The sequence below is a fragment of the Ursus americanus genome, chromosome 3 (genome assembly GCF_024610735.1).
Source record: "Ursus americanus isolate L20-20 chromosome 3, mUrsAme1.1.p, whole genome shotgun sequence".
NCBI lineage: Eukaryota > Metazoa > Chordata > Mammalia > Carnivora > Ursidae > Ursus > Ursus americanus.
In genome coordinates, this window is record NC_142129.1 from 82,922,524 (window position 1) to 82,936,045 (window position 13,522).

Genomic DNA, 13,522 nt, shown 5'->3' on the forward strand with positions numbered 1-13,522 from the left:
GTTTTTGTTGCAATATAGTTGACATACAATGTTATATTCATTTCAGGTATATAACAAAGTGTTTGGAAAATTCTATACATTTCGCAGTGCTTACCACAACTAGTGTCATCATACAAGATTTTACAATATTATTGACTAGATTCCCTATGCCGTGCTTTTCATCTCCATGAGTCATTGATTTTTTACTAAAAGCTTGTATCTCTTAATCCCTTCTGCCATTTCACATTTTCCCCACCCACCTCACCTCTGGCAATTATCAGTTCGTTCTCTGAAAGTATGAGTCTGTTTCTGGTTTTTTTGTTTGTTTGTTTGTTCAGTCATTTCTTCTGTTTTTTGGAGTCCACATGTAAGTGAAATCTTATGGCTTTTGTCTTTCTCTAACTTATTTCACTTAGCATAACAGCCCCTTGGTTGCAAATGGCAAGATCTCATTCTTTTCAAATGGCTGGATAATATTCCATCGTATATATGTACCGCCTTTTCTTTATCCATGTATCTGTTGATGGACGCTTGGATTGCTTCCACAGTTTGGCTATTATAAATAACACTGCAGTAAACATAGGGGTACGCATATCTTTTCAAATTGGTGTTTCCATTTTTCTCAAATAAATACCCCAAAGTGGAATTAATAGATTATATGGTATTTTTAATTTTTTGAGGAGTCTCCATACTGTTTTCCGTTATCAATTGCAAAATTTACATTCTCACCAACAGTGCACAAGGGTTCTCTTTTCTTCACATCCTCACCAACACTTGTTACTTGGTTGTTTTTTTTTATACTAGTCATTCTGATTAGTGTGAGGTGATATCTCATTGTGGTTTTGATTTGCATTTCCCTGATGATAAGTGATGTCGAACATCTTTTCATGCATCTGCTGGCCATCTGTATGTTGTTTCTGGGGAAAAAAATGTCTATTCAGATCCTCTGCCCATTTTTAATTGAATTATTTGTGTTGTGTTTTTTGGTGTTGAGTTGTATAGGTTCTTTATATGTTTTGAATTTTAAGGCCTACCAGATATATGATTTGCAAATATCTTCTCCCCTTCTGTAGGTTGCCATTTCATTTTGTTATTAGTTTCCTTTGTTGTGCAAAACTTTTTATTTTGGTGTAATCCCAGTAGTTTATTTTTGCTTTCATTTCCCTTGCCTGAGAAGACTATCCATAAATATGTTGCTAAGGCTATTGTCCAAGAGATTACTGTCCATGTTTTCTCTTAGAAGTTTTATGATTTCAGGGGCGCCCGGGTGGTTCAGTCATTAAGCGTCTGCCTTCGGCTCAGGGCGTGATCCCAGAGTCCTGGGATCAAGCCCCACATCAGGCTCCTCCGCTATGAGCCTGCTTCTTCCTCTCCCACTCCCCCTGCCTGTGTTCCCTCTCTCGTTGGCTGTCTCTATCTCTGTCAAATAAATAAATAAAATCTTTAAAAAAAAAAAAAAAGAAGTTTTATGATTTCAAGTCTCACATTTAGGTTTTTAATCCATTTTGAGTTTATTTTTGTGCATGGTGTAAGAAAGTGGTTCAGTTTCATTCTTTTACGTGTAGCTGTTCCGTTTTCTCAACACCATTTGTTGAAGAGACTGTCTTTTCCCCATTGTACATTCCTGGTGCCTAGACTATACTTTCAGGGATCATTTCTGTAGTTATAATCCTGCGTCCTTTGTCATAGTTTAATTGACAATGTCATTGTGAGTTTATTTCTGGGCTTTCTATCCTATTCCCTTAATCTATGGATCTATTTTTGTGCCAGTACCATACTCTTTTGATTACGATAGCTTTGTAATATATCCTAAACTCTGAGATTGTGATACCTCCAGCTTGTTCTTTCCTGAGATTGTTTTGGCTATCCAGGGTCTTTTGTGGTTCCATAAGTTTTTTAGTAGTACTCTAATTTTGTAAAAAACAAAAACAAAACCAAAAAAAACCGGTTTGTATTTTGATAGATATTGCCTTAAATCTGTAGATTGCTTTGAGTATTATGGACATTTTAACAACATTAATTCTTCCAATCCATGAGCATGGTATGTCTTTCCACTTGTGTCATCTTCAATTTCTTTCATCAGTGTCTTGTAGTTTTCAGAGTATAGGTCTTTCACCTCCTTGGTTAAGTTTATTCATAGATTGTTTATTCTTTTGATGCAATTATAAGTAGAATTGAGGGTTTTTTTTTATTATTTCTCTTTCTGCTACTGTCCTATTAGTGTATAAAAGTGCAACAGATTTTTGTGTGTTAATTTTCTACCCTGCAACTTCAGTGAATTCATTTATTAATCCTAATAGTGTTTTGGTGGAGTACTGGGGTTTTTTACATATAGTATGATGTCATCTGCGAACAGTCCCAGTTTCACTTCTTCCTCATCAATTTTAATGCCTTTTATTTCCTTTTCTTTTCTGATTGCTGTGGCTAGGACTTTCAGTACTATGTTGGATAATAGTAGTGAAAGTGGACATCCCTGTCTTCTTCATGATCTTAGAGAAATGGCCTTCAGTTTTCACCATTGAGTATGATGTTAGCAATGGGTTTTTCATATATAGCCTTTATTATGTTGAGGTGTGTTTCCTGTATACTCACTTTGTTGACAGTTTTATCATAAGTAGATGTGTATTTTGTCAAATATTTCTGCATATGTTGAAATAATCGTGTGGTTTTTATCCTTCTTCTTGTTAATGTGATGCATCACTTTGATTGATTTGCAAAGATTGTGTCCCTGGAATAAATCCCACTTGATTGTAGTGATTGATCCCTCGAATGTAAGGTTGAATTTACTTTGCTGACATTTTATTAAGGATTTTTGCATGTGTGGTCACCAGGGATATTGGCCTGTAGTTTTCTCTTTTGGCAGTGTCTTTGTCTGGTTTTGGTATCAGAGTAATGTTGGTCTCATAGAATGAATTTAAAGCATTCCTTCCTTTTCTATTTTTTGGAATAATTTGAGAAGGATAAGTATTAACTTTTCTTTAAATGTGTTGTAGAATTCACCTGTAAAGCCATTTAGTCTTGGACTTTTGTTTGTTAAGAGTTGTGTGTTTTTGTTTTTGTTTTTTTATTCCTGATTCAATTTCATTACTAGTAATCGGTCTGCTCAAATTTTCTACTTTTTTCCTGATTCAGTTTTGGAAGATTGTGTGTTTCTGGGAATTTATCTATTTCTTCCAAACTATCCAATATGTTGGCATACAATTTTCATAGTATTCTGTAATAATCCTTTGTATTTCTGTGATGTTTGTTACTTTTCCTCTTTCATTTCTAAAAATATGTATTTGCACCCTCTCTTTTTTTCTTAATAAAACTTGCTAAAGGTTTATCAACTTTGTCTATCTTTTCAAAGAGTCAGACACTTAACCAACTGAGCCACCCACGTGCCCCACTGATCCATTCTTCTGCGTCATCTAATCTGATGTTGATTCCCTCTACTGTATTTTTCATCTCAATTATTATATAATTCAGCTCTGACTGGTTTTTCTATTTCCTATCTCTGTTAAAGTTCTCATTGAGTTTATTCACTCTTTTCTCCATCCAATAAGTATCTTACGATCATGACTTTGTTCTTTATTAAGCATATTGCTTATCTCCATTTTGTTTAGCTTTTTTTCTGTGATTTTATCTTATTCTTTCATTTGGGACATATACATCTGTCTCCCCCATTTTGTCTAACTCTCTGTATCTGCTGGTATTAGGTAGGTCAGCTATGTCTCCTGGTCTTGAAAGTAGTGACATTGTCTAGATGAGGTCTTATGATACATTCTAGTGTGGTTCTCCCTAGACACCAGAACCAAGTGCTCCAGGGTATACAGGTGTCCCTTGTATAGGCTGTATGTGTCCTCCTATTGTGGCTGAGTCTTGATTGCTATGGGCGCACTGGTGGGTGAGACTGGCCCTCAGCCTGGCTATCTGCAATTAGTTGCTGTGACGGCTGTGGATGCACTGACAGGCAGGTGTTGTTTCCTAAGCAGCCAACTCAAAGACGCTGATGAAGAAACTGCAGATGGGCTGGTGTGTGAGGTTATCTTCCCATATCTACAGGGCAAGAGTCACTTTGGAGAGGGACTGGTTCTAGCCAGGGCTGCCTGCCCGGTATAGTGGAGTTGGAGCCACTTTGGAGGGATACCTCCCGAGGTAGGTGGGTTGGATGGGGTGGGGCTGAAAGGGCCAGCAGTGCTAGTAATCAATAGATGGAGAGTATTAAAACAGGTCCCACAAGCATGCAGCTGTCTAGGCTGGGGGAGGCAAGAAAAATGTCTCCCCCTAGCATTGCTCCCAAAGAACTCTCCTGCAGATCCCTGCCCTTCCAACATATGTCCTAAAATTAGTCAATAAATCTCCTTCACATATACCCCAGGCACTTTTCAAATGTCTGCTTCTGTGCTGTCTCCACAGAGTCATTTAGTATCCTGGATCTTTAAGGGGGGAGGCTTGGTTTCCTCTCACCCTCCAGCTCTCTGAGAGTTAAGTCCCACTGATTTTCAAAGCCAGGTATTATGGGGACTCATCTTCCCAGTGTAGATCCCCAGGGCCAGTGGTGCCTGGTGTGGGGTCTGATCCCCTCACTCCTCTGTGCTTGTGGTGTCCCTCCCATTTGTGGTTAGTCACACCAAGGGTTTAGTTCCTGACCACATCTCTACCCCTCCTATCCTTTTTGATGTGGACTTCTCTCTGCAACTGCCTGTGGAAGATATAATGTGCCAGTCTTCGGCTGATTTTCAAAGTTAGTTGTAATACACATAGTAGTTGTTGACTCAGTGTATATGTGGTGAGCTCAGGGTCCTGCTATGCCACCATCTTCCCCACTGCTTTCAATAATGAATTGGTTGCAAAAGAATTTTTTCAGCATTTAGTTAGAATTCGACATTGCTCTTTTCTTTTAGGCTGGTGGTCCCTTCTCCAGAGGCCAATTAGAATCTCCTGTGAAACTTAGCAAACTACTCATGCTCACACCCCACCTCTGTAGGAATTATCACTATGATGAGTCACTATTACTACTGAGAATATGTCTCTTCCCTTATGTTAAGGCCCTCTGTTTTAAACTGAGTTCCAACAGCAGACAATATGATTCAATGAAAATACATTCAACTTAACACACTAGTTTCAAGGAAACATTTTTTATAGTTTGGAAGAAAGATAAAAAGAAGTAAAATACAATATTGATCTCTTTGTTAAAAGATACTACATATAGCATATTACAATTCAGTCTTAAAAATATTTTATTAAAAAAATCTCAAACTTACAGAGAATTAGAATGATACCTAATACCCGTAGTCTACATTTAACATTGTCAACAACATCTTTGAAGTATATAAAGTATACAAACCAAAATTTTTAGTATCTATTTCTAAAATGTAATCATATTTTCTTCACAACCACAACTGCATTATCCCAACTCAGGCAATTAACAGTAATCGCTTAATATTTTCTAATACCCACTCCATATCCAAATCTCTGAAATTGTTCTCCCAAATATCTTAAGTAGTTAGTTTGTTCAAACTAGGGTCTAAACAAGGACTGCGTGTTAGCACCGATGACTCAGTTGATATGAACAATATCCCAATTTTTTTTTCATTCTCCTTTTCTGTATTTTTCAATGTTTAATGACTATGAAGGGCAAACAAGGCATGGTCCCAGACTAAACTGATGAATTCAGTTATCTGGGTGTCTTTAATGTATTTTTATAGAAGAAGTTCTAGAAGCCAATTTAAATGTTTTTGTTTTGAATTTGTTTTGATGAGAGGCTAAAGAAGTTTTCCTCTATCACCTGAAAGAATGACTAGAATGCAGGGGGGTGAGGGGGCTGCTGCATAGCATGGGTCTCAGCTCCTTGGGGGTGGAGCCTTAAGGAAAAAGAGACTGCAGGGAAAAATCCCAAAGACCCACTCTTAGGAGGCACTGGGCACTATTTGTGTAACACAGAGTGAGAGGAGACATTTCCTCCACTTCTGTTCAGCACACACAGCGCAGTGCCATCCACTTTTGTATGACTTTGAAGTTCTGAAAATTTGAAATAATGTGATAAAAATATTACAAAAGTCTTACATTGTGCCAGATTTTGAAATAGTGCAATCCTTCCAATTAAAATTTAATCAAGAAGCATTTCATTCCAAAGCTATTGGGAACGTGGATGTTTTAAACTCTTGCCACATAGTGGTGCCATTTTGTCGGCAAACAATTGTGGAATGAGTCTTAAAGTGCAAGTTTGACGGATTCGAGGTCTTTATAAAAGTATCTCTTTCAAACAGTGCAACCACCAGGTATGGTTTGAGTAGAGCAACGAGTCCAGAGGAAGGAGTGCTATTTTGGCATTTTAAGGATTTGTGGTTGAAGAAGCCTAGAGCTCCACCTGCGTTAGACTTCAGGGCCCTCAAGAAGGCAAGAGCATCAGCACTAAGGCTTCACCTGCAGGTGGCTAACCAGGCTTGGGACAGACCTTTAAGAGGGATTCTTGAGGGGATTATGTTAAGTGAACTAAGTCAAACAGAGAAAGACAATTATCATACAGTTTCACTCATCTGTGGAACATAAGCAATAGCACGGAGGACCATAGGGGAAGAGAAGGAAATCTGAAGGGGGAGAAATCAGAGAGGAAGATGAGCCATGGAGACTATGGACCCTGGGAAACAACCTGAGGGTTTCAGAGGGGAGGGGTTTGAAGAGAGGGGGTAACAGGGTGAGGGGCATCAAGGAGGGCACATGTTGTGATGAGCACTGGGTGTTATATGTAACTAATGAATCATTGAACACTACACCAAAACTGATGTACTGTACAGTGGCTAACTGAACATAATAAAAAAAAATTAAAATCACCAAAAAAATAAAAAATTCTTAAAAAAAGCTTTCCCAAAAACACCAAAAAAAAAAAAAAGAGAGAGAGAGAAATTCTTGAATTCTCACAGGACAGCTTTGGGATTCCCAGATATAACTGGTTGGGATTTTAAGGGGAAACCAACCTCTTACATTATGAAGATAGGGACTAGAAGTAGTGAAATTTGGAATATTACTATCAACACTGTTCTACTTGTATCCCAGGCTGCTGAGGCCTGGGGAAATTTTGTAATAAATGAAAAAAGTAATGAAATATTGTTACAAACCACGAATGCTAACTTACAAACAGATACTGAATTTATGATTCTTTAATGTCAGTAGTAATTGGACCCCTTAATTTTTAACTTTGCTAGATACACTCCATTTATTATATCTGAGAAAATTGATGCGTTTACATAATGCCAATAGGAAAAAATGTTTTACTTCTATAAAATTTGAAGTATCTAGTATAATATTAGGAATCTGGTAAGAACCAAACAAAAATAAATGTAAATCATTAAATTCATATTATAATTTTTTGGTTTTTAGTATATTATAACAAACTTTTTCTTCCGGTAGACAATTCCTTTTTTTGCTCGGTTAATCCTTGAATCAAGTGATCATATATTAAATTATCTTAACATATCTCATCATATTTTAAAGTACCATGTCTTTATTTCACTCATGAGCTTCATTAATATCCCATGTAGAATCATTCTAGAATAATGCTAGCAAGATAGTATGGGATTTGCTATGGATTGAATGTTTGTGTGCCCTAAAATTCCTATGTTGAAACCTAACCTCCAGCGTGATAGTATTTGGAGGTGGGGCCTTTCGGAGATGATTAGCTCATGACGGTGAATGCATCCGTGCCTTTAGAAAAGAGACTCCAGGGAGCTCCCTCACCCCTTCTGCTATGCGAGGTAATAGCAAGAAGATGGCAGTCTATGAACCAGGAAGTGGGCTCTCACCAGACACCGAATCTACCGGCTTCTTGATCCGGGACCTCCCAGCCTCTGCAACTGTGAGAAGCAGACTTCTGTGGTTTACAACTGCTGTATTTTGTTCTAGCATCCTAAACAGGCTGAGACAGGGTTTACAAATATGTGTTGGATGCATTACTTCAAATCCCTCCCGACTCTGATTTTTTTTATTTTTCACAGGCTGGAAAAGTTCAGAGTAATAACAAAGATACTAAACAGAAACCATGTCTTTCCTGCAGAAGTGAGCAGTGTCTGTAAGTGCCACAATGCTCTATAAAGTGTGGGATTTTTCATGAGTGATTTTCCTATATTTTCTATCTTCTGCAAATTACTGAAACAACCTTTAATGCCCAAGGGGCTCTTATGCCTGGAGACAAACATTGACTGATATTTGTATTTTAGGGCTCTATTTAATAAACACTTATTTAAATAAATACAACTTTGAAAAATCAATTTTCTTAAACACGTAAATGTTTGTTACAAATTTTAAGTAAAGTCCCTGAAACAATATGAACAAAATTAAAAACTTACGAAAATGTTCTTTAGAACTCTTGAATGCCATACATAGTGGACAAGCATACAAAAATGCCCTATCATCAACTAGTATTACTAAAATTTATCCTAACATAAACAACATGATTCCAGTTCGTATCTTCATTATTTCTCACCTTCATTATTTTTATTCCTTCCAGGTTACTGTAATACTTAGTATGATACCTTCTCAGGAAAGAGTAATCTACCAAATTTTAAAAGAAAAAGGATATTTTGGAAACCAGGAGGCTATAGGATGCGGTTATCAACCAATTGATTCTCCTTTGGGGCAAAGGATCTGCCTGCTTCTCCCAAATTATTAAAACCCTAGCCACTGGGGTCATAGGGTTAAATTTCCTTTTCACAGTTAAACTTTTTTACACCGGTAAGACTTTTAAGTCCACATCTTCCATTTAGATTTTAGGGTTTTGTTACACATGCTCCCTATGATAGCATCATTTCAAAAGTCATAGCGTCATTTTAAAAGGGAACAGTCTTAGGGATGCCAGGGTAGCTCAGTCGGTTAAGCAGCAGCCTTGGGCTCAGGTCATGATCCCGGGGTCCTGGGATCGAGTCCCACATTGGGCTCCCTGCTCAGGGAGGAGCCTGCTTCTCCCTCTGCCTGCCACTCCCCCTGCTTGTGCTCCCTCTCTCCCTCTCAAATAAATAAATAAAATCTTTAATAATAATAATAAAATAAAAAATAAGGGAGCAATCCCTAGGACATGTGAAGTGAGAAAAGCAAGAAGCAGAAGGCTTCTTCACATAGTCTGTTACTTCAATGTAAGAAGTTGAAGGGGAGGAGAATACAGTGTATTTGCTCATGTTTTTCAAAAAGAAACAATGGAAAAACTACAGAGATAAACTAAAAACTACTAAAATTGGACACTTAGAGGGATGGATGGAATAGGGAGGAGAAAAAGGTAGGAATGGAAGCAATACTTCTCGGAACACTCATTTTATTGTTTTGATTTTGCTACCAGTACTATTATACATAATTGGAAAAGCAGAATTATATCAAAGAGGAAAAAAAAAAAAGATTACCATCGGCACAACGGAAGAATTACTTTGGGTAACAAAAAAAAAAAAAAGTATTATTTTTACTGAAAACATTCGGTAGGATATATACATCTAAGGACAAAAAAGAATTGTATGATTTTGAATTGCATACTTGTCTTAAACTGCATTCAGTGGTTTTTTGTTTTTTATTTTAAAGATTTTATTTATTTATTTTGAGAAAGAGAGAGAGCACAAGCAGAGGGGGAGGGTAGTAGGGGCAGAGAGAGAGGGAGAAGCAAACTTCCCATGGAGCAGGGAGCCCGACTCGGGGGTCCCTCCCAGGACCCCAGGATCATGACCTGAGCTGAAGGCAGACACTTAACCAACTGAGCCACCCAGGTCTCCCTGCATTCAGTGATTTTATTGTTAGTGTTTTTATAGTACTGTTATTCCGAAACCATTATATATGTATTATAAGATGAGACTAATAAGCAATTACTTTACTGTCTGTAGGAATCAAGATTCATAAAAAGTGGGTTGACCAGACTACTGGGTGCCCCCCCATGTGACGCACTAGGAAGAACATAACACCCCCTATGGAGTTACTCTTGTCACCAAGAGGAAATAAGGGAAGAAAGAACCCAAATATCAAGTTTGTAGATCTAACTACAAATGCAGGAAATACCGGAAAAAGAGCAAATGAAATGATGCCAGAGGAAACAATGAGAATGTGGGACATTTTACAAGACAAATGGTGTTTTCCTCAATAAAGAAGTGGCATGGGAAATTAGGAAGTAGATTAATTATAAGAGGCATTCGATCTGACACCCATGTGCAATGTGGACCCTGCATGGATTCTGATTTGACAGAGCCATGTGTAAAAAGGCATTTTTGAGACAATTTGGGAAATTCAGATATGGGCTGAATATGGGATATATATGTATCTGAAAATAATCAGCACCACGTGATGTTCAGGAATTATTGTAAATTTCATTACATAGAAAATGGCACTGGGCTTTGTTCTCTAAACAGGTCATTTTTTGTTAGAGATGCACATTGATGTATTTACTGGTAAAACAATATAATTCCTGGAATTTGCTTTCTAATACTTCAGCAAAAAAAAAGGGCAAGAGGAGAATAGTTAACAAGATTGGCAAAATGTTGATTATTGTTTAAACTGGGTGATGGGGGATCATTATGGTATTCTTCTTGTGTTATGTTTACATTTTTCTGTGATTAAAAGATTTTTTAAATGTTATAGATGCCTTTTCTTCTTATAATTAGTAACCATCTGGGGATTTCATTTCCTAAGCAGTGAGAATCGAATCTGTGAAGTTAGTTTCCTCCTGACAGTGGTGGATTCTTTCATCTTGGAACACACAGTTAAAATGTCTTTCTACTTGCTGTTATGAGAGCAGTTCCTACTTTTCTGTAACTATGTGGCTTACTCACAGTTTCCTTCTCTGTTTGCACAAACAGAAACAAATACCTAGTTATAAATAGGCATATACAGGCAGTCCTCGCAGGACAGTGTCCTGACAGATCATAAAAATGCACACTGAAAGCATACAAAGCAATCTGAATAATGGGAACAATTGCAATTGTTTGTGATCTTTAAAATGTTTTGTCAAAACATTAAAAACTCTCTTACCAGCAATCATAGCTGTATAAGAAACTGTATGGGAAAGAAAAGTGGGGGGGGGGGGGAAGCAAAGCTAGTATTTATTTAGTGTACCATAACTGAAAATATTGGAAACTTTAAGGATTAAAGTGTTATATTCTTTGTAAAAAAATTTTTTTTCATTTTCCTCTGAGGGTGAAGGAGAAATAAATTAATATATATTCAACGTTGGCTGAACCCTCTAACTCAGCAATCCTAGGCACCCGGAGATTTACCTTTTGTGAAGTCACATCTAGTTTCTGTTTTTCCTACCTTATAATACGGAGAGGGGATCTTTTCCACGCCTTGGTGAGTGTCATACTCCCTTTAAGTCTGGATGAGCTTCCCATAGTTTTGCTTTGCACTTTGAACATCATGAAATATCTCTGAGAATTCCTTTTCTAATAGAACTTTAGGTTTGAGGTAGCTATGGAATTCCATGCAATTCTTTCAAAGATTCTCTATAGGCTTCTAGCTAGACATTGGACACAATCTGATTGTATTTTATAAAATCACTTTGAAGATATTGACAATGAGGTTTACCCCTCTTCCCCTCTATCCCAGGTTTTTAATAATTTTAGTATCTTAAGAGCAATGCTATTTAAGCTTTTTTCATATGACGTTATACTCGGAGTGGAATTATTCCAGAGTGTAAGGTGCGGGTGAGAGACCTAGAATCCCATCCCCTGGGTCTCCCCCTCCACTCCTGAGGTGACCCCCCCCAAACATCTCCAGGAACACAGTTTGCAATTATCTGCACTCGATAGTAGATAAAGTTCGTGGCTGGTAAGTGAAGTCGTTAAGACATCCGTGAGGCAGATCAGCTAGGATTCGACTTGTGGGTTCTTCCCAGGGCACTGGTACTCTGAATCATCCCAGTCTTGGCAGAAATCTCCTATCCCTCTATTTCTGTCTCTCCGTTGCAGACCACTGATTGGGATCCTGGGCTGCACTCCACCCAGCCTTCCAAACGATGCTTCCGATGGATCCCGGCTCTCAGCATCCGCCTCGACCGGGGCTTTGATTTCACCTTCCAGTGCCCGACTTCACCAGCCCCTCCCAAGCCCTGCTTCGCGTACCAAGACATCGGCCTGGGGTCTAGAGGTATCACACATGGTTCCACACACATGTAATTTGCGTGGGTATTTCTCGCCCCGCATGCCTTTTGCTATTGTAGCTTCTCTCAGGTACGCAGTCTTTGTTCTAAGAGTCTCCATGTCCTGAATTACTTCCTTGCCCTCTTCACAGGGTCAAAACCAGATGTTGGAGTTGGTGCTCCTTCCCTTAACAATCGGGTCTGGCTTTTAAGTTAGATCTCATTAATGTTTGGCCCTGTCTTTAAAAGCATAATCCCGGGGCAGATGGCAAAGAGAATGGAGAAGGGGTAGAAGACAGGAGGAAGTAGATTAGAAAGGAAAGAAAATATCCTCCTTTGAGGCTTTCCCTAATGCTGTTTTTATCATCATAAAGGTGCAAGAGAGGAGGAGGAGGAGGAGGACAAAGAGGAAAGGGGGAAATATGATAGAAAGATTTTATCAGAAGAGGAATAAAGGCCTGGTAAATGCTTCTTGGGTATTTGGGGAGGTTACTATGAATGTGGCTCTGTGGGCGTGTGTGCGCACGCCCGCATGTGGGATGTTCCTTCACTTTTCTGAGGGCCCCCAATTCCAAAACAGTTTGACCTCACACAGCATAAAATCTAATATCCATTTGAGAACTTCCATCAAAACGTGAGATGTATATTTTTAAATATATGATTACTAATACTGACCAGCTGATCATCCAGTCCAAAAAGTTGTTCCATGTAAGTCTCAGACAATCTCCGAATTTTTGGCCTCATTGATGGCTCAATGCACATATCCCTTTAATAAAATCGTCAAACAGAGTCAAACATTCCATTTCGTAGTCGTTAGTTCCATAACTAAATCAGCGATTTAAATCAGTGATTCCATGGTGGAGGGAAAGGAGGGGAAGGAAGAGACACTTGTGGGCGAGGCATATCAAAATCACCTGCAGGGCAGGTGCGGGGGTCAAACTACCCCCTCCTCAAGATTGTGCTGTGTATCCCAAGAGGGCATACCTCCCTTTCCTCACCCCCAACCTGAAATATCTGCCCTGTGAGCACGTGATTGGTAAGAGAGGGCTGTATTTCTCAAGGTAAGAACCAGTGGGGAAATTGTTCTATTGTCGTCTTTGGGACTTGAAAGCCTATGGAGGGATTCTTTAACCATCTTGAAATTGGAACCATTCATCGGCAAGACCTCTTTCCCTACTATACAATGAGTGTTTTACCTTCAAAATAAAACACCTCCCTACTGTAAAGCAAAGCAATACTTACCAGAGAAGACTTTCGAGACCATTTTCCATTATAGTAATTATCATTTTCTGTAAATATTTCAGCGGATCCTCAGGACATGTAATAAGTAGACCACATAACAGAGCCTGGGGAAAATGAAACAAATCACTCTTCTTGGATTTGCATGTTCTTACTAAACAGCAGACAGACTTCGCTCATACAAAGTCAAATAATGTGACAGTTTTTTAAGTCGACATGCCC

At 38.4% G+C, this 13,522-nt stretch overlaps 1 protein-coding gene across 1 annotated transcript in view; it reads right to left on the reverse strand.

The window, feature by feature from the left end:
• FBXL13 (F-box and leucine rich repeat protein 13) overlaps nucleotides 1–13,522 on the reverse strand; it is a 209,149-nt gene that overhangs the window by 180,590 nt on the left and 15,037 nt on the right. The window contains exons 2-3 of the mRNA XM_045792187.2: nucleotides 13,304–13,407; nucleotides 12,737–12,827 (exon numbers count right to left, since the gene is read on the reverse strand). Of these exons, the coding sequence (XP_045648143.1) occupies nucleotides 12,737–12,827; nucleotides 13,304–13,407 (195 nt within the window). The remainder of the gene's footprint in view (nucleotides 1–12,736; nucleotides 12,828–13,303; nucleotides 13,408–13,522) is intronic.